General features: G+C 38.2%; 1 protein-coding gene and 1 long non-coding RNA gene across 2 annotated transcripts; both read left to right on the forward strand.

Moving 5' to 3' along the window:
- The first annotated feature begins 518 nt into the window (after positions 1–518).
- On the forward strand, positions 519–6,452 carry LOC144515744 (uncharacterized). The gene is made up of 5 exons (XR_013501770.1): positions 519–610; positions 1,144–1,228; positions 2,517–2,586; positions 2,715–2,944; positions 5,001–6,452. It is a non-coding gene; the product is annotated as an uncharacterized LOC144515744 (long non-coding RNA).
- A 2,741-nt stretch (positions 6,453–9,193) lies between these two features.
- usf1 (upstream transcription factor 1) lies at positions 9,194–20,150 on the forward strand. Its single transcript, XM_078246834.1, is given in 11 exon segments — positions 9,194–9,254; positions 9,925–9,986; positions 10,147–10,196; positions 11,374–11,486; positions 12,714–12,818; positions 15,684–15,858; positions 17,187–17,274; positions 17,399–17,457; positions 17,569–17,663; positions 18,058–18,186; positions 19,400–20,150. Coding segments are annotated over 10 exon segments (912 nt in total). The 5' UTR covers positions 9,194–9,254; positions 9,925–9,978; the 3' UTR covers positions 19,490–20,150.
- The last annotated feature ends 66 nt before the right edge of the window (positions 20,151–20,216 follow it).

Here is a 20,216-nt window from a genome sequence, read left to right on the forward strand (position 1 = left end):
TGCCAGATGTCCATCACCTACTGCTCTCTGTGTGTTGCAGTTTTTTAACTCAGTTCTCTTCGGGACACAACAACACACTTCGAACTACCAAGCTAGACGATGAAAATGGCAAGTTTTGAAGAAACTTTGAATCGTGCAATCGTGCAACAAGGCTGTGGATGGTATATCCTAAAACGACTTCAATCTGAATTGTTTTGCAGTATGATGGTTATGGAAAGAAGGTTATGTAGATTCTATTGTTTTTCTCAACACTGTTTTAATAATGCAATAAGAGTGATCACAAAATACGGTATATCTACACTCTGCAGACACTGAACATTTTAATGCCTGTCCAAAGAGTCTTGCTCAAAAGTGTGCAAAGTAACAAGTGCAAAACTAAGAAACCATTTTTACATCAGCAGTGACCCATGGAACTTAGACAAAAACAATCTGTACTGCACAGTACAGCAGCACTTTAAGGCAATCTTCCCTCCAACCCTCCCACCCGACTCGACTCCAGCTTCCTTCCTCATTAGGCCCAGCCCTGCCCAGTATATCACACTGAGTCTAGGATTACTGCCATCCCCTGTTGCAACTGACGGAAAAGAAAAGAACAAAAAGCAAATCAAGGGTAAGACAATGCAATTACATTCACATTTCACATATATCTTGACTGTATATTCTTTTGAAACAGTGAGTAAGACCTTTTGGAACACAGCAACTGTTGTCTGATCATTAAGTTAGGTTGAAGGCTAGTTACATGTATCATGACATTAGGGTTCGAAATTGGTTACGGTTTCATAAAAGTGAAATACAAGTCTAATGCATGATCTCATTTAATGGTTTAATGTTTTTACAAGGTTATAAAACTACTTTGCTGCTGCTCGACAAGGGAGGATCAATAATAATATTAAACATGGCATAGCATGGATTTGCTTATTTACACACTATAACTTATATTCAAGAATTCACTTCCATGGTCCAACAGCCAGCGCTGAATACTGTATGTGCCAGAACTGCACATATATTTGTTGCTTTTGTCAAGATGTAATGATGAACACTTGCAGCATTTGGATTGAATGGTAATTTTAAGTGTCATTTGAAAGTGTAACATGTAGTCATGTGCTCATATAGATGGACATGTTATTTATTTTTTTCCCTCAGTGACTGTACCACGTTTTGTTTTCATCAAATGTCAGCTGGATCAGCACAATGTGCATCTCTTTGTTTCTTCTCTTCCTCCTTATAGGTAAGCTCACTTCAAAAAATAGAAAGGGGACTTTATTTTAAACTAAAATCATAATGAAGTATTTAAATAACCTACTTAGACACATCATCATGCACAAAGTATGATATAACGGTGGACATGAGCAGCTGTGGACAGTTGAATTTCTAGCTTTGAGATTCAGGAAGACTCCAAACCATTTTAGTGGTTACTGCTGCTTCAGTAACAATCTTATTGATCAGCAGAACCGGTATTAATCAGATTTAAGAGATTGGATTACATTATTACTTAAGAGGTAGTTACATGTTGTAGCTTTTGCTTGATGAACAATAGTTACTTCATCTGTACAGTGTTTCTGTGCAGTCAGTGTCGCCACAGGTTGCCTTACAACCACACTGTGATGTCACTTGTCTCCAGGAAGTCACTACCCCTGGGTGTTGTTCTCTAAGAAATCATTACAGCAAGTTACTTCCCCTCAAACCACTGATTTTCATTATTACATTTTCATTTGTGTTAATTTGTTGGCTTTGGAGGTGCTAATATATGTTATTTATATATATAGTGAGAGTATAAAGCTGAGACAACCACACTCAATATCGCAGTCTATATGCTAAGCTATGTTAATCACCTGCTGGCTCTAGCTCCATACTTAATATGTAGGCACGTAGGAGAATGGTATCAACCTTCTCATCTAACTCCATGCTGCTAATCTTACAATAAGACTTTTACAAGAATCATAGCAGCAAAGCAAACTCCTGGTTGAATTAGATCAACTCAAAAATCAGGCAAAAATCATTCACGTCAATTTGACATTCCTTAAACTATCTGACATTGTAGTACCAAAAAAACTGAATTTGGGTGTAAAACTCCAAGGATGATCTTGAAATGCTAATACAGTTTGACATGGTGTGATAGAAACCCATAGTATGTATGCTTTAGCATGTATGTTCTAGTAAAACACATCCCCTCTGCATAAATTGTTGTACTCAAAGCATTGTGCAATGAGTGAGCCTACAGTTTTCCACAAGTGCAATTGAATTTGCTGAAATGTGGTAAACAGAGTCTTGAAATGTAAACATAGGTTCTCTCCAATATTGCATTGCAATATCCAACCCGAGTGCCAGAGATAACTCAGATATGGGTGGGTAACATAAATAAGGTTGGATTAGATAAGGGTGTAGGTAATCAAAACCTGAATATAAGACCATTTATCTTCACGATTGTTTCAGTTGTTCTGAAGGCTTACACAGCTCTTTGTTTTTTATATTACACCATCTCTTATTTATACCAACAAAATTCCGTCTGATTGTAGGTTCAACTTCTACCAAAGGACCAGGGGATTTCGGCATTTTTACGGCTTGCATCACTAACAACAGCCTCAGGTTCAAGCATCCAGCCGACTCATTAACAACACAGAATGTTCACATTCATTGCATTTATTTGGTATGCATTTGCTGTTGGTTTTGACATTCCTTCAAAAAATTTACTACAACATTGTGATCTTTTGAAGGTTGGAATGCTATTATCAAGTCTGTCCAGACTCTCCGCCATTCAATTGTGTATTTATGACATCAAACGGGTTCCTGCCGGCTAACCCATCCAAGATGTGCAAGCTTTTTCTCCCAGAGCATCCTGTGCTGTACGCCAATAAAACCACGAGCTACAGCTGCATACTGACGCGAAGAAACAGAAGAGAAAAGAAGCAAATTACCATAGACTACAGAATACGTAGGGGAAAACGTTAGTATTATCTCCCATTTGTACATACCAATTTCTTGCTGAGTGTTCACACTGTAATGAGCATTGGGTGTGCAGCAGCAGGTTAATCCTGCCCTGATATGGACACATTTTATTAGTGATTAATTTTTTTGTAATTCAATACACCATCAAAGATAAAGAACGTAGCTTTTTTTCAACCCGTACAAAAGTTTTCTAGAACCCTGATAGTTTAATGTTAACAGTCTAACTGAGCATTCAGCTCTTTTGTCTCTAAGCTCTGTGATGAACAATCTAACCTCTGGTGACTTTGCATGTGTTGTTGGCAGTATGAACACACATTTAGAGTCTGATCATTGATTAAAAATTAATGATTAAGTGCTCTTCCATTGTCATTATCATCATCATCAGAGGTGTGTTCACATCAAACATGTCAGGGGCATTTTCTCTTTGTTTAATTATTTATTGTTTAAATGAATATTATTTATTTATTGTTTAAATACATATTCATAATACAATGGCACTAATGTAACTAATTACTGTTAGAAAAGCAATAGTCTGGCAATTTAAATGAATGCAAACAAATTCAATTGTATTATTATTTCTCACTGTCAAAAGGAAAGGGTGGAGATGTGACTGAAGTTAATATTTATATGATCTTTGATAGAGCTCAGGACACATCATGAAAACATGTCCTATATAATAGTGAACAATAAAGTAATTTCTCTTAACATTACCTGTTATCTCATACCTGTAATGAAAAAAATCAATAAGCTAAATTTGACTGTACATTGCAAAAACAACTATAATTCAAATATCTTTTTCCACAGTGGAACAAAGAAAAAAAACTTGGTCACTATCCTAAGAGTCAAAACAATCACACATCAGTGATCCATAAATTAAAGACACTGGATAATTTGAAATTGACCATATATTTTCCACACTGTTAAACATTTAAGCTGAAAACTTAAAAAGCTGCCTTAAATATCTGAGCTAACAGAACTTAATTAGAATACATTATTTAAAAGTAGCCTTATGAGTTGTGAACATTTAAAACCAACAGGGTAAAGTTTAACTAACCTGAGAAAGAAAATTCAATGAACTTAAAATAAAAAGTAAAATTTCATGTCTTAATTTTAATTATAAAGCAAGTTGAGGTGCTATATAAATACTGTGAAAGTAAATCAAAATGCTTAATCCACAGAGAAATGCACACATCTGTATTCAGAAACGGGGCCTTTAAATGAGCATTCAGGACTTTTGACCAAAACTGATGTCACAGCTATGCTTTGTTGCAGGTATATTTAGACAGATAGTGATATAAAACAATGTGTTTCCTGAATATTAAAGCATGTAAACATGTTCTAGTAGAAACATACAAGTATGAACCTAAAAATAATATGGGACCTTTAAGTAGATATTGAAATTAAATATTGAATCAACAAATGTTCAGTCATTCTGACAAATGTCATTGCTTTCCTTTTACACTTAGTTTGAAGAGTCAGTTTGAAGAGTCGGTTCTAAACTTAGAGCAGTGGCTGCTGTTGAAGCCACTTTGTACCAAAGTTAGTACAGAGACCACATGAGGCTGCTCCCATTGACTTTATTAAATGGATACAAGGAGTACCATAACTTGTCTTAACATGTGATAATGACATACAGCATTCAAGCATACAAGTCTCCTTTAAACTACAAAAAGAAGGGTCTCCAGAGAGTTTTAACTCTCACACAGTGCATAGTGGAAAGTCTGTTAATATGCTGATGATGTTTCTTTAATACTCATCATTTCAAGTCAAAAGACAACTTGTTTTAAAGTTTCTGAAGAGGTCTGAAAATAAAAATTACAAAAATCTTATTGACTTAGTTCTTTATGTTAGGTTATTGATAAAATATGAGTTGATTCCACTTAATTCCTGTATGATGCTATACACTGCCAAAATCTGGGACTGGAACTACAATGTGCTGTACCAGTAGCACCAGTGTTTACATACATGTCAACATATAACAGGGCACAGCAAAATGAGTGTTACTGAACTTAATCTCTCTCTCTCTCTCTCTCTCTCTCTCACTTTCCCTTCAGAACACATCTCACCCTGTTCTGGCACCACAGGCTACCTGCTACATCGATCTCCATCCTTACTGTGGCCTGTGGTGATTCTGTCTCTGTGGAGGGTCCTCGGTAGCCAGACAACATGAGGGATTAGTTGTGGAAGCTTTGACTAACATATGTATTAATTTTCTTTGATAAACTAAATAAATCTATATCCAGATTTCTATGGAAAGGCAAATCCTCTAGAGTTAACCTTTCAACCCTTCGGGCTTCAAAGCCAAAGAAGGATTTAATCTTCTCAATTTTAAATGTTATTACCTTGCAGTTTAATTGTGTTCAATATGTGCTGATTGCACTCTGAGGACAACGAGACGAGACATCACTTAAAGCACTTCCTTTTCCTAACCACTAAGAAAACACTCTTAACTATCACCAAGAATCCTATTATTTTAAACTCCTTTGCTGCATGGCAAGATGCCCACACTATCACATGGGACAACCCCAACATCCCTTGCCCTATTGCAGCTGGAACAGTAAAAAACTGGGTTTAATAGCAGCACAGAAACAGTTAAAGATTTACACGTCCAAGATAACTTCCCAAATGTTTGACAATTAACTGAAAATTTAGGCTACCAAATCATTTAATCACAAATTTATTTAAATTTTCAAATTAGACATTGGGTCCGCAATTTCAAATATTCGAAACAGGTCGATTAAAAAAAGATTGGAATAAGATCTTCAATGCATTTACAATGATGATGATTAGTGTAATATCCTCGAAAAAACTGAAACTTCATCTGACCCTAGGGTCTGGATATTGGGAGACATACAAAGACCTAAAGTGAGCCATAGTAAAAAAAAAAAAAACACTATAACTGCATGTATGCGTGCACAGCTGGGGAAAAGTTTATTCTAGCCTACAAAACTGTAAATCTGAACGTTCTCCATCGAATTGGTAATAGTTAAATTTTACATCTTATAGTATACCTGAAAAGATCTTTACTTTCATCTTTTTGGCATCGTTACACCTCCCTGGCTAGTGAAGTAGCATGAACATTTGTCTACTCAATGCTGTAATATGTTGTATTTATATATATATATATATCAGGACCATATACCTTGATTTTTATAAAGGTTTTCTTCTATTTTTTTCAATTGTAAACAAGTGAGAAATTGAAATGGGCAGGGGGTTCATTGTTTGTCTTTCTCATGTGTATTTATATATGAAGAATTGCTCTTTGGCTTCAATAAAAACATCTTTAAAAAGAAAGAAAGAAAGAAAGAAAGAAAGAAAGATATTCATTTGCACATAACTGTTGTACATTTGCACTGTTTCTAGAAGTTGATAAATGTGTGATTATGTTTTATTTTGCTCACATCAAAATGCCAATTTTGACAACAAGTAATCTGCTCTCACTTCCTAATCTGCGCATCTTTAATAAATAATACAAAATATTGAATAGTACATACATTTAGTGTTTTAACAGCTTTCTTGTTGTTAGAGTACAGAATTGGTTTAATTTACTGCTTGCAATCAAATTTTAAAAAACTAAGAACAAGGCTAAGTCCCTCTCTGTGCATGCATCACAGAGTCAATTCTGCAGCACTCACAGGCTCATGTTTATAAAGGTACTGGAATAACTTAGTGTTTACTTCGATCAATAATTCTACCTGAAACATTCACTGCTCTCTATCCCATCTGGGGAGTGAACCATGGGTGCTGTCTAGTGTTTTTTCTCCCTGATTCCAAACTGCACCACAACATCTAACTTTTACAGTAATGTCTTTTAGAGGATACAATCACACTTTAGGACCTACAGAGAAGACAACATCAGCCTTAAGGTTTGTTGCCAGCTGTTACAGATGCATTGGTGTAGCTCAGTGGTTACTAATTTGCTTAGGAGTGTTGCTGATCTCCATTCCTCCAACCAAATAGGCCTACAGAGCATCACATCAGCTGCAAGACTATTAGTGTAACAGGGCAGGGATAACATCCAGTGAATATTTTCAATTGACCACCAGAGGCAGACAAACACCAGGGGGAGATTAAAACTGGGGTCTTTCAGTAAAAGAGGTGATAGTGAGGTGTGTGAAATGGCTCTTTTTGCGACCACACATTTTGTTACAGAAGGACAGGAAGTCAGGGGTCAAAGGTTTCACTGATCCCCACAAACTCTATCTTCAGTCTGGATTGTCTGGTCTTCTTTCGCATTGCAGCCTGATATCTAAATTGCATTTATTTCCTAACATGACTCAAGACCTTTTTCTTAATCCTTAGAATCCACTCTTCAACTCTGCAGACATATAGACTAATGAGTAGGTCTTCTTTCAAAATAGCTTTGACCTTTGGCTTCTTATAACTGTGTAAACAGTTTGACATATTTGTCATTTTAACTAAAATAAAAACTATTATTGAAACAAAAGACTGCTTGGTTAATTCGGATAATACCTTCAGATAATATCATGTTATGTTCAGCATATGATGTTGGTTGACTGACTATGAAAAGAATGATTGATTAGACTTCTGTAATCTGCTCACTAATTAACGGACTAATAGGCTCAGCACTACCACAGGGTCTTAAGCTAAGTAACTGAATTGACCCCACTGGGATTTTTTAAAACATTGATTACCTTTTATAATCACAGGATTGACAATGAGTCTCTCACTAAAAAGTCATAAATGCGGACTGCTGCTCTGGCAATTCCTAAAAAAAAGCCAACACCTTTTACCTGAAATCTTCCCACTCTCTAAGTCAGCAAAAGTTGCATTTATGGAGCACTAATCTTTACAATGCGTTTCTATTCATGTCACACATATGGCTACTACGAGACAAGTTTTTATTGATAAAAGTAACCAAATCCTTTAATGAGAACAAGTCCCTGTCTGTTATGCATCACAGAATAGACTTTAAAAGACCCACATGGCTCATGATAATGGAAGACAGTTTCCCACAAAGCTCGTTGCATCGGTATAGAGCAGTGGTTGTCTCAAACTTCAATGCCATTTTAATAGTTTGCTCTCAATCCCTCCCCGGGTACAAATCTAGACCGTGTCAGTACGTTTTTTTTGTCCCTCCGATTTCTAACTGCACAGCAATATCCAACTTACAGTAGTGGCTTCTTACAGAGGTGTGAAACGCTTTGAAATATGTTCTCAACAGCAACGTCACATTTGCACCTTGAGAGCAAAAAACAGCATCCAATAAATAATCTATTTCTTGCTCTTACTAACGCACAGGTGTGGCTCAGTGGTTATTACGCTCGCCAAGTAATTTTACTTATGGTTCCACTTCCAGCCCTCCCCGGGTTCAAACCATGGGCGCTGTCGAGTATTTTCTCTCCCTCCGATTTCATGCTTCACCACAACGTCCAACTTTTACAGTAATGACTTCTTAAAAAGGATAAAGGCAGCGTTGCAGAGCTTTGAAGTTGTTTTTTCCACAGCAGCGTCCCTTTAAGGCCAACGTTAGCTAGCAGACACCGGCTGCTGTTATAGGCTAGCTATATAAGGTCTGGTTCCTTCCACTGTAGATGCATTGGTGTAGCTCAGTGGTTACTTCGACCCACAATTCTATATGAATTATGATCTCCATTCCTCTCCGGGATCGAACCGCGGGCGCTTTCCAGTGTTTTACTGTCTTTCATTCTGTTAAGACAGAATGACAAATCTTGCAAACCAACATACCATTGATTTGTTGTTGTTACTTTCATTGTATCCCTTTGCGGTTGCATTTAAATCATACCGCCTACCATGTAATGTTAGTGTTCTATAATGACTAAAAGTAGGCTACTAATTAATGCAGTAAAATTTCCCCTAGTGTTTTACTATTATCTTGGATTAATATTAGTGCTGCATTATTTTATGCTGCATTTTAAGGCTAGATGTTTAAGGTTGTGCCCCACTGGACAGGAGGTATAAATTGTAAATTGTCATCTGAAAAGTACAGCTGCTGGAACTGCTGAATCCTTTCTTTTTAATTATATAATGTATTTACCCCTTAACCCTTGTTATATACTGTATGTAATTGCTGTTTGTTATGCAACTATTTTGCAATAAAAACTAAACTAAACAATAAAGTTCCTCAACGACCTGTCTCCACCGAAAATGTGGCAGTATCAACCACAGACCGTGGGTCAGATATTCGCGTTGCCTTGATCGTGAACATGTTTGTTCAAAACTGATCTGGAATCGGGGGGGGGGGGGATTCATTTCCTGTCGCGCATGCGTTTAGTCGACATCGACGCTGGTCTGTTGACAAATATCGGGGGAGGGACCACTGCGACGTAAGTAGATCTTTGTTCATACTGGAATATATTCAACATAATTTGACACACATTTTAGCCTCTTAAATATCATTTTAGATCGTATTTATTTGTTATTGCGGACACTGCGACCACAAAGTTAGCGGAAAGAAAAGTACTTGGTTAAACATCTGTAAAAACCGCTGGGGCCGAGTGGTAATGTAGCAGAAAGGTACGATCCGTGTCAAGATAGCAACAATGAAACGTAATTTCCGGTGTAAATCTCCAAAGCACAATACGTGTTTACAACGTTTATTAAAAAAATCTATGTAAATGAAAGACTTTAAGAGTTAAAATACAGACATCATTCAGGAATTATATTAAGTAAATGAAAATGCGTTTTCATAATACTGTTTTTCATCACACACAAGAACGCCCACGCTTTTTTTTTTTTTTTTTTTCTTGGTTCGGCCTAATTGAATGCTTTAATTTTGAAGGCAAAGACGGTCAGTTTCCGTTATCGCCCATGGTAATGTTCGCTGCTCTGACTCAGCTCGCACAGCCTCACAGCTAGCTACCAACAACAACCCTATTCTTCTACGTTTCATCTTTAGGGTCATTGTCGTTTAAAGTCATATCGATAGTCAGTATAGTCTAGTTTTGAACAAATTGTCTTCCGTCTTTTTGTCAAACTTATGAACTTGCTTCACAGTCTGGCTGGTGGCGCGAGTGAAGGCGGTCTCCTCGGCAAAGACTGTCGGCAGAAATGAAGAGGTGAGTGGGACTGTAACGTTAACACGCGCCATTGTCAACTAATAACGTTAACAACAAAAATACGTTGATAGACTAGGCTACCACTCCACTGACTAGCTAGTAGTTAATGAATCAATCAGCTAATGTAACCGCAACATCTCTTCTATTTCCATGTGTGCAGCCAACAGAAAAGCCCTGATCAAGATGGGAGTGTTACCGTCAACGAGGAAGGTAAAACAACAACAACAACCTATCATTATTTCTTATTAAATCAGTGTCACTATCTTAACTGTGTTGTGAAAAAGTATTCAAAGTGATTAAATATGTACCAAGGGTACGTTGTATGTTTTTCATAAATAGGGTTGAGCGATATCGACAAAATGTGATATTGCGATATCAATTATGAATATTGCAATATCGATATTAATTTCGATATTTTTAAACGTATGTAAAATTACAAAAGTTACGGGAAAACACATCAAAATAGATTCATAACAAATTAAACAAGTTCTCTTACAACACGAGGTTTATTTCAACTGACAGTCCATATTGGACTGGTACAACATGAATAAATAAATAAGGACCATGTCTACAGAACAGGACATGTTTTACTGGCTGTACAGTATAAAATAAATAAATAAAGAGAACAGGACACAACTTTTCTTTCGCTTCTCTAATTCGTTCCGTTTTGTTGTCTCTATCAATTTCTTCACTTACACTGTCAAAATATGCACATACGTGGTCCGCTACATAGGGTTTGTCACGTAGTGGACCTGTGCTCTGACGTGCACTAACATGTGCAAGTGGCACGGTAACTGGCCAATGAAACATGATCATTATAGCGTTTCAAGGGGGCTCTAAATCAAACACAACAGTGCCACACAGCCAACGGACGGGACGCAGCGCTCCACAAAATAAACAAATAAATTGCATACTTATTGCAACACTTTCGATATATTGCGATAACGATAATGAGTCGATATATCTTGCACCCCTAGATATAATATTGCGCAACGTGATATTGCGATAACGATACTGAGTCAATTTATCTTGCACCCCTATAAGTCAAACACCCCAGTATCAGGAATTGTCTAATCCTTAATTAGTGGTGGTTCAGGCTTTTAATGCTGTATGTTTTTGAAATGTCTTAGCCCAATCCAGTGAAACCCTTTGAAGTCAACATGAGTGTATATACTAAACATTTTAACCATGAAAACATGCTGTAGATGCTCACTGTATATCATTTCATGTCACACGTTTTAGACTACCTTGTAACAGCACACATGGTTGTGTGATTATACCTGAAGCACTAATGATATGGTTTTAAGTAGTCTTAAAGCTGTTGTTTACATGAGCTATTTTTGACAACTACAAAGTTAACATGTTATGTGGTTTTGTGCTCCTTCAGGGTCTGTAGCCACGGCAGAAGACCCGGCAGCTATTGCCACGATTCAGTCTGCCGCCACCTTCACTGACCAACCCATCAAATATCTCTTCAAGACAGAAGGAGCAGGCGGGCAGGTAGGAAAAAGTAATAATAATAATAAAATAACAACAGTATTTTGAGATGGTTTTGATTTGTTATTTAAAATTTGGCAAGACTTTACCTGACATGTTCATTGTGATGTAATACACGTAACCACAAATATACCTGTGGGAGTCTGCAGCGGGGGACCTCATTCAGGAAAAATCTTTCTGGACATGCTATACACACAGACAGCAATCAGGCAGAGACAATACAACAAATAATACAGGGTTTCCGCGGGGTCTTAAAAAGTGTTAAAAAGTCTAACATTTAAAAATCATAATGTTAGGCCTTAAAGACTCTTACATTCGCTGAAGTATTGTGTTCTAGGTCTTAAATCATTTAAACAGGTCCTGATTTTCCTACGTTCATGCAACACAACCTCTAATGCTCTTTTTTTAATTCTGTGGTGTTGTAGTTCTTTTCTTTTGTTAGTCCAAATAATTTCGCTGTATTACGACTACAAATGAGACCAACATGCAACTTATTTATTATTGGTGCGAGTCTTTTTCGGATTGTACCACAGACATAAAACAGATTTTATTCTTCAGCTATGGGGAAGTTGAAGTTTAACGATACTTGGCTTAAATAAACTGAATTCAGGGCTTAGTTGATGTTGTGATAAAGGTCTTAAAAGGTCTTACATTTGACTTGGTGAAACCTGCAGAAACTCTTTAATAGATTTTGGATTAATATTGTAGATATAGAACTGAAAAGCAAGGCCAAAGCACACTGGAGTGGATTGTGATTTAGATTGTTCCACTAGTTGGGTTAAAGCAATTTAAGTAATAGACATCCACTCCTGAATCCTCGGGATCTCTAAAAGACCTTGGGGGTCACAGTACTGACGACTGTAGCCACACCAAACCTAAAAAAAGAAGAAAAAACAAGAAAGTAAGAGCAGCTCCTTTTAATTGGCCGAACAGTCATCACAAGGTCCCCCCCCAGGCTGTCCTTGTTTATCAGGTTCAGCAGGCTTCTGCTTCCCTTCCCGGAAACACGTGAAATTTTTCATTTGTGAGCAGAAAATAGCAAATTCTTGATAATTGCGCCAGAATGCCAGTCACATTACCCCCTGGTCTCAGTACTCATGACCCAGTTCACTTAATGGAGACCTAAAAGTAGAAGTTAGATTTAGACTCTGTATCTGTATGCTCTTATTGCTCTACAGCTGTGTATATATGTCACCTAAGTGATAATGAATTATAGACTCTGTGCACCAGGTGACCTACAGAGTGATCCAGGTGTCAGATGGCCAGTTGGAGGGGCAGACAGATGGAGCTGCAGCGGTCAGCCTGGTCACTGGTTTCCCCGCAACGACCCAGACGGTTAGAACGACACTGACTAACTCTATAAGCATGCCTTTCTGATCTCTATTAAAGACTATGCTATTAAGTCACCTTTCAACCCTGATGTTTTTATACTAAAATCGAGCTGAGTTTATTTTGTGCGTTCCATTTGTACTCGGATGTCGGATTTTCCGAGGTCAAAGTCGGAAACGCCCCCTGAACTCGGGATTCCCGAGCTGGGAAGTCAGACAACCTCACAGTACCCCAAGCTCAAAATCCAACATGGCTGCTCCGTGCATAAACAGCAGTGAACGCTGTAGTAACATACAGCTTATTAGCACTTCTGTCTTATTTGTGTCTCATTAAATCAGTCGTACACACAGGGCTGTCCAACTTCTATCTGTGGACATTTCGCTAGGCTGTTTGGAGCACAAAAACAGCCTAATTCGTTGTTCTCAACTGGTAATGCTAACAATGGCTAACCTGGCTAGAGCTAACCCCACAGTGAAAATCCGACTTGTTAAATGGAACCCGTTCAACTCGGGTGTGGCGTAATTCCCAGCTCGGGCTTCCGAGGTTCCAAGGTATGGAACGCACTATTAGACACAGGATGCACGGATTCGCTAAACTCTATTTAACGTTAGTAAAGAGCAGTTTATGAAACATTCAGGTAGGTGTTTCTTATCTTTAGCTGGCACTGCCCATCACTTACACTGGTAATAACTTAGGCAATCATATCCAGCATCACTTCACTTCCTGGTCCTTACTTTTAGAGCCCTGCACGGTCAAGTTCCTCCCTACATCTCTGACTTGATTCAGCTTTCATACTCCCACCCGTAGTCTGAGGTCATTAGGTCAGAAGCTAGAGGTGTTGAAATTAATCAAATAATCGAATCGTGGACATGGACAATGCTGCATCGATAATCGACCGGGCCATAATCGATTATTTCTGTTTGCAATTTAATGTGGGCCTAACAACCTTTCTGTTTACATATTCTGTTATGGTTTGCACATTCAGGAAGTGCCATGTGCTCAGTGCTGCAGTTGTATGTATCCAATTTATTTTTTAAAGCTTGAAAAGCTCTGAATTAAATATTCTATATGGCTTTAATAGAAAAATGTATTTGACGCATCGTGATATCGAATTGAATCGAACGGCTGACATGATAATCGTAATCGGATCGAATCGCGAGATCAGTGAAGAGTCACACCTCTATCAGAGGCTATTAGTGGTTCCCCGCACTCGTTTTAGACCTAGAGGGGACCGATCATTCCCAGCAGTGGCTCCTGGGCTGTGGAATGTCTTGCCTCCCTCCCGAACGTTGTGTGAGTTCTGTCGAATCTTTTAAAAAGCAATTGAAGGCTCTGCTATTCAAGCAGGCTTTTAGTTAGTCGAGGGGTTTTTATGGTTGTTATGTTTTTTATTTGTATTTACATTTTCTTGTATTTAATTTGTTGTATTACATTTTATTGTGAAGCACTTTGTGATTTTTTATCTGTGAAAGGTGCTATACAAATACACTTTACTTACTTACTTACTTACTGCAATTAATTCTGTGGGTAACTTGATGACTAGAGGCTAACTTGAGGCTAAAACGTAGCTTGTGTGTTGTCTGGTTAAAGTCCTTTCTGCAGCCGGTGTCTCGCGTTGCCAGACCTATCTCCACAGGGCTGGGGTATGGTCTGGCTACACCGTTTATCTTTTCGGCAATAGGGGGAAAACGCTCTGACTTTTTTTTTATTTTTTTTTTATTTAAACCAATCACAACCATCCTGGGCGGCGCTCAGCCCCGGATGCAGCAACGGGGCCCTTGCAAAATCGATAGCAGGGACAGCGGAAGTAGAGAGACGGATGTCAGGCTTTATCCCAGCAATGTACATCCGTTGAGCCGGACTAGTACTCCGCCAAAGATTGTTTGTGATGGACGAAACTCTGCTCCGTAACACCACTGTACAACCACAAGTGGACCTGTGGTTCTCACAACTCCACCAGAGTGATACATCTTCTTTGTTGTTGATTGTGTCCCACCAATTTTAGAAGTCACATTCTCCCTGTTTAATTTGAATTCATATCATATCACTAATTTAAGCCTCAGAAAATTAAGTTTTGAACACAGACATCCAGTATTTGGATCAACTAACTTTAAAAAAAAAAAAAATACCTAGGCTACAGATGTTATTTCAATGTGTTTGATACATATTTATTACCACAAACACTTGGTTGGGACATCCTAAGCAATCAAGGAACAAAATGGTAGGGATGTCCCACCCCAGTGTTTGTGCCCACAACTCTGAACTCTAACCTATGTAATGCAACACCAACCCCCAAACACATTTTGTTTTAAACATATGACACGAGTCTTCTCTTGTTTGGAAAACAATAACTTGGAAAAGCTAAATACCTCGCTATCGAGAGTAGATGAGGCAACAGATTAAACGGTTTCCGTTACTCCCCTTCATCACTGATATTCAGCACTGTGAATGTCATCAGAAATGTACAGACTGATAATACGTTGGAGGGTGGAACTTTCCTCTTAGTAAGTGGTGACCTTGATTCACCGCTGTTGAATCATCTGCGGTCATCAGTTGGCATTACATGTCATTGATTAACTAAGTTTTTCTATTTCTCAACCCTGATGTGATCATTTACTCACATTTTTTTTTATTGCAACTTCATTGCCCCCTAACTTTATCTGTAACTATTTTTGTCTCAGCGCACTTTTTAGTTACCAATTATGTTTGGTGTATGTTGAGCTTTATTTTGTGGTTCTTTCATGCTCAGTTTTTGTATACAGTATACTTGTGTCTAGTAAATATACATTTTTAGTTATTTAAAGTCACTATAGATTTGATCTCTCATTTCTTTTGTACCAGTTGAACAGTGCAACACAACTAACAGTGGAGTTAATGTCTCTTTGATGTCAGGCTGTGTTCTCCCAGCCTGAGGGGTTGGAGGGAGACAGCAGCACAGAGACACAGTACACCTACTACCCTGCCACCATCGCAGACGCCACCACTGGCACCATGGTGACTACAGTGCAGGCCTCTGACACACTGCTGGGCCAGACCACACCCACAGGTAATTACTGCCTGTATATAATCATATATGGCACAGTAAAATGCTATTTTCAGAAACAGGGTTTCCGCGGGGTCTTAAAAAGTTTTTAAAAAGTCTAAAAAAAAATCAAGACTGTGATATAACCTTTTAATTTTGTTTTTCTCTAAGCTCCGAAAGAACATGCTCAAATTAAACAGGTCTTAATTTTCTTACGTGAATGTAACGCTACCTCTAATGCTCATTAGTGGTGGGCGGATCGATCTAAATATCGATAATATCGATACCAACGTTGGCACACTTTGCTCCTCCTCCTCCTCCTCCCGCCTCTTGTGATTTGATGTTGTACCATCACGTGACTTAGCGGCACCAGGCACACAAGCAAGCATGCAGCCATGGCCCGGCGGCGGTCAGCAGCACACACACACACACACATACACACACACACAAGCAGGACAGAGACGGAGCAAAAGAATGACAGAGAGGAGGAGCGGCTATATTTTCAGGCCAAAAAGGAAATAACGGCAAGCTGTATAATTTGTAAAAAGGCTGTAAGATACAGTGTTAACACAACGTATTACGTCTTATGACTACAAATGAGACCAGCATGCAACTTATATAGCAGCCAATCTAGACACCAGTCCTATAATGCAAATGAGGAAATCGGGAACGCTGTTTCTGGACTGACATCTGACTTTTTTTATGTTGTGAAATATAGAGGAGAAATATGAGTCTATTTTTTTTTCATTGCCCATAACTTGAAGGCTTTATAGTGCATAAACACAGACCGACAGACACTGCCCCACACTTCTAGTGGGTCATAAGTGATGATTGAGAGGGATTATTTGAGCCTTATACATTGTTTTTTAGGAAAATCCTACTCATTGTGCCTTTTAATTATCATTCAATTTTATTTATAGTATCAAATCATAACAGGAGTTATCTCGAGACACTTTACAGATAGAGTAGATCTAGACCACACTCTATAGTTTACAAAGCCCCAACAATTCTAGTAATTCCCCCAAGAGCAAGCATTTAGTGCGACAGTTCTTTTAGGAAGAAACCTCGGCAGACCCATGCTTTTGGTAGGCGGTGTCTGACGGTGCCGGTTGGGGATGTGATGAACAGTGGCAATAATAGTCATAATAAAGATAATGGAACAGTGACTACAAATGGTAGTCATAGTAGTTCATGTCATAGCAGGGCGTTACAGGATGTAGCGTGGCACAGCAGAGCATAGCAGGACGCAGCAGGGTTCAGCAGGACGCAACAGGACACTGCAGGGCACCGCATATCCTATATGTCTACTAAGAATTATTCCCTACAGCTGACAATACGATTTTATTTTACAGGGCAGCTTTATGTGATGATGTCACCCCAGGAAGTTTTGACGAGTTCCAATCAAAGGACAATCGCACCTCGCACTCAGCCATACATAGCGTAATTACATCATAATTGAACAGAAATACAGTACTGTTGCATTAATGCACAGCTTAATGCCAAAATTATTTTACGTCCGGCAAGTCGCCCTAACTTAATATCTTTGTTCTAATCTGTTTTCTAGAAAACAAGAGGCTCCTCGGGGTTCCAGAGATGATAAACGGCGAGCCCAGCACAATGAAGGTTAGTGCCCACCTCCAGGGTGGTCCATCCAGTTGAAGATATAGCTGTATTTTACTAAAATGTCTGAGCAGACATAATTGATAGAGTCAATTTTAAATGTTGTTCCAACAGTTGAGCGCCGGCGCAGGGACAAGATAAACAACTGGATTGTCCAGCTGTCAAAGGCCATCCCAGACTGTAACATTGACTATACCAAGACGGGACAGGCAAGTTCAGCTAAGACTCCCACTCCACTCTGGCAAAGATATTAAATCCAGTGAAGGAATGTTACTCTTTAGATGTCCTATTCGCAAACAGTTTAGATTCCAAAAAGGATAAACTTTTCATAGACTTTATTGTCCCCAAAGGGGAAATTCTTTGTCACAACACTGAATGTTATAGACAGCACGCTTACAGAAAAAGTACAAACGTAAAAGAATGACATGCATGAAAATAACACAAACAGATAACACAGACGAAGTGGCACTGGTGGGTTTTATCTGGGTGTTTTTGTTGAGGGGGTTATACATTAAATACATTATTACTGTATTAGTTACTGTACATTAGAAAGGATTGAGGGCAATTTCTTTGATTTTTAAGTTGCCTTGTGTTTTGTTTTAGAGTAAAGGAGGAATCTTGTCAAAAGCCTGCGAGTACATCAAGGAACTCCGACAGAGCAACCTGAAGCTGGGGGAAGATATCAGCACTCTTGATCGTCTCAGGATTGACAACCAGCTACTTAGACAGGAGGTATGACTGCATGTGTTTTGGGACTAATACTGTCAAGTATCATTACTTTTTGCCACTGTACAAGATTTGAAACGTTGACCATTTAGATAATTCTCAGTCAATTAGAAAGAAATGGCAACCGTATACACATGTACACCGACAATGGGAATGGGGATGTTTGGCTTAATCACTGTCAGCAATTCAATTTTATTTATAGTATCAAAACATAGTTAGAGTTATCTCAAGACACTTTACAGATAGAGTAGATCTAGACCACACTCTATAATTTACAAAGACCCAACAATTCCAGCAATTCCCCCAAGAGCAAGCATTTAGTGCGACCGTGGCGCGGAAAAACTTCCTTTTAGGCAGAAACCTGGGACAGACCCAGGCTCTTGGTAGGCGGTGTCTGACGGTGCCGGTTGGGGGTGTGATGAACAGTGGCAATTATAGTCACAATAAAGATAATAGAACAATGACTAGAAATAGTAGTTGTAGTAGTTAATGGCGTAGCAGGGCACTGCAGTGTGTTACAAGGTGTAGCAGGGCATAGCAGGGCACTGCAAGGCATAATCAACCGCTATGACAGATAGGTAGTCTGTGTGAATGCAGTACTCTTGTGAATGTAGGTCTTGGGGGGAAAAAAGTTGTTGCCCAAACTCCACAGTGTACATGCAAAACTTTATTACTCATCGATTATCAAAATAGTTGTCTAATCGATTGAGTAATCGTTGCAGCTGTATTTGATTTCATGGAGCAAAGTCTTGTAGATGTTGCTTTCTGTTTGCAAACTTTATTTTCGGAGGAGCTGGTACAGTGATATGCAGGTGAAACGACGTCTAGCCAACATGTAGTTTTTAAATCAAAAACTTTATTTCAATGGAATTCAATGTATATATTTGCAACATATAACAAATTCTACAACACATCCTAGACATTTCTTGGCAAAATCGGTTAAAAAGTAAAATTCCATACATGCATTACAGTGATATTATGCTGGTTTTGTGATTTGTAATTGTGATTTGTTTAACTTTCAACTTAGATATGTCTATTTAAAGCCAGAATATTACTTATAAAGCTTGTAGCTGATAGCAACATTCTAATAAAAGACCAGTTATCAGCCCAATGTAGTAACTTAGTCATGGTTATTGTATACCTGATAGAAAGTCATAAATCAGCGCATGAGGCTTTATTACTACATTATTACGGTATTATCTGTGTTGCTGTTGCTCAGGTGGAAGACTGGAAGTCCAAAAATCAGATCCTGAGGAACCTTCTGCGACAGCATGGCATTGTGGGATCCTCCAGCACAGACCCCCAGTGAGAAGCCTGATGCCAACGGGTATTTGAAGACAACCATATATGGGCCAAAAGAGTACTTGAAATGCTTTGAGATACTTTATTTGTGGTCAAGAGTGCATGAAATAGGGGGAAACAATTGAATATTGTCATTGATATTCAAATCCAGCTTCTTCGCCTAATGACACCCTTGAATATTATCCTTAAAGCTATTTACAAAATTGAAATCATTTGCCTGGTGAATACCACCTAATCATAATAACATGATGTATTTAAAAAGAGAGGGAAAAAAACGTCAATTTCAGTTACAGAAGTCATCAATTGAATCTGTTTTACAAAGCCCTCATTGAATGCCTTCCTCCACAAACATTATGATTGTTAAAGCTCCATTACAGTGAGCTCTAAAATATGACCAACTACTCATGTCAGTTTCTTTTTTTTAACCTTTGCAGTACTTTGCTTCTCTGTATCAAATACATTCATGTTAATGTCTCAGAAAAAACATTATATTCATGCTTTGATCATCTGATCAACATCACTTTGACCAGTTGATACCAAGTTTGCATCCAGTTCATAGTTCAGCTCTTTTGCTTTGTATTTTTGTATGTTTTATGAAACCTTACTGGGGACAATAATTGCATTGCAACAATGTAACTAACTAAATAAACAGGGTTTGGTAAGCATTGCATTGTAGTTAGGCTATGTAAGTCTTTATAAACAAAAACAAAACAAAAAAAGAAATAATCAAATAC

This window comes from Sander vitreus, chromosome 3, assembly GCF_031162955.1.
Source record: "Sander vitreus isolate 19-12246 chromosome 3, sanVit1, whole genome shotgun sequence".
Lineage (NCBI taxonomy): Eukaryota > Metazoa > Chordata > Actinopteri > Perciformes > Percidae > Sander > Sander vitreus.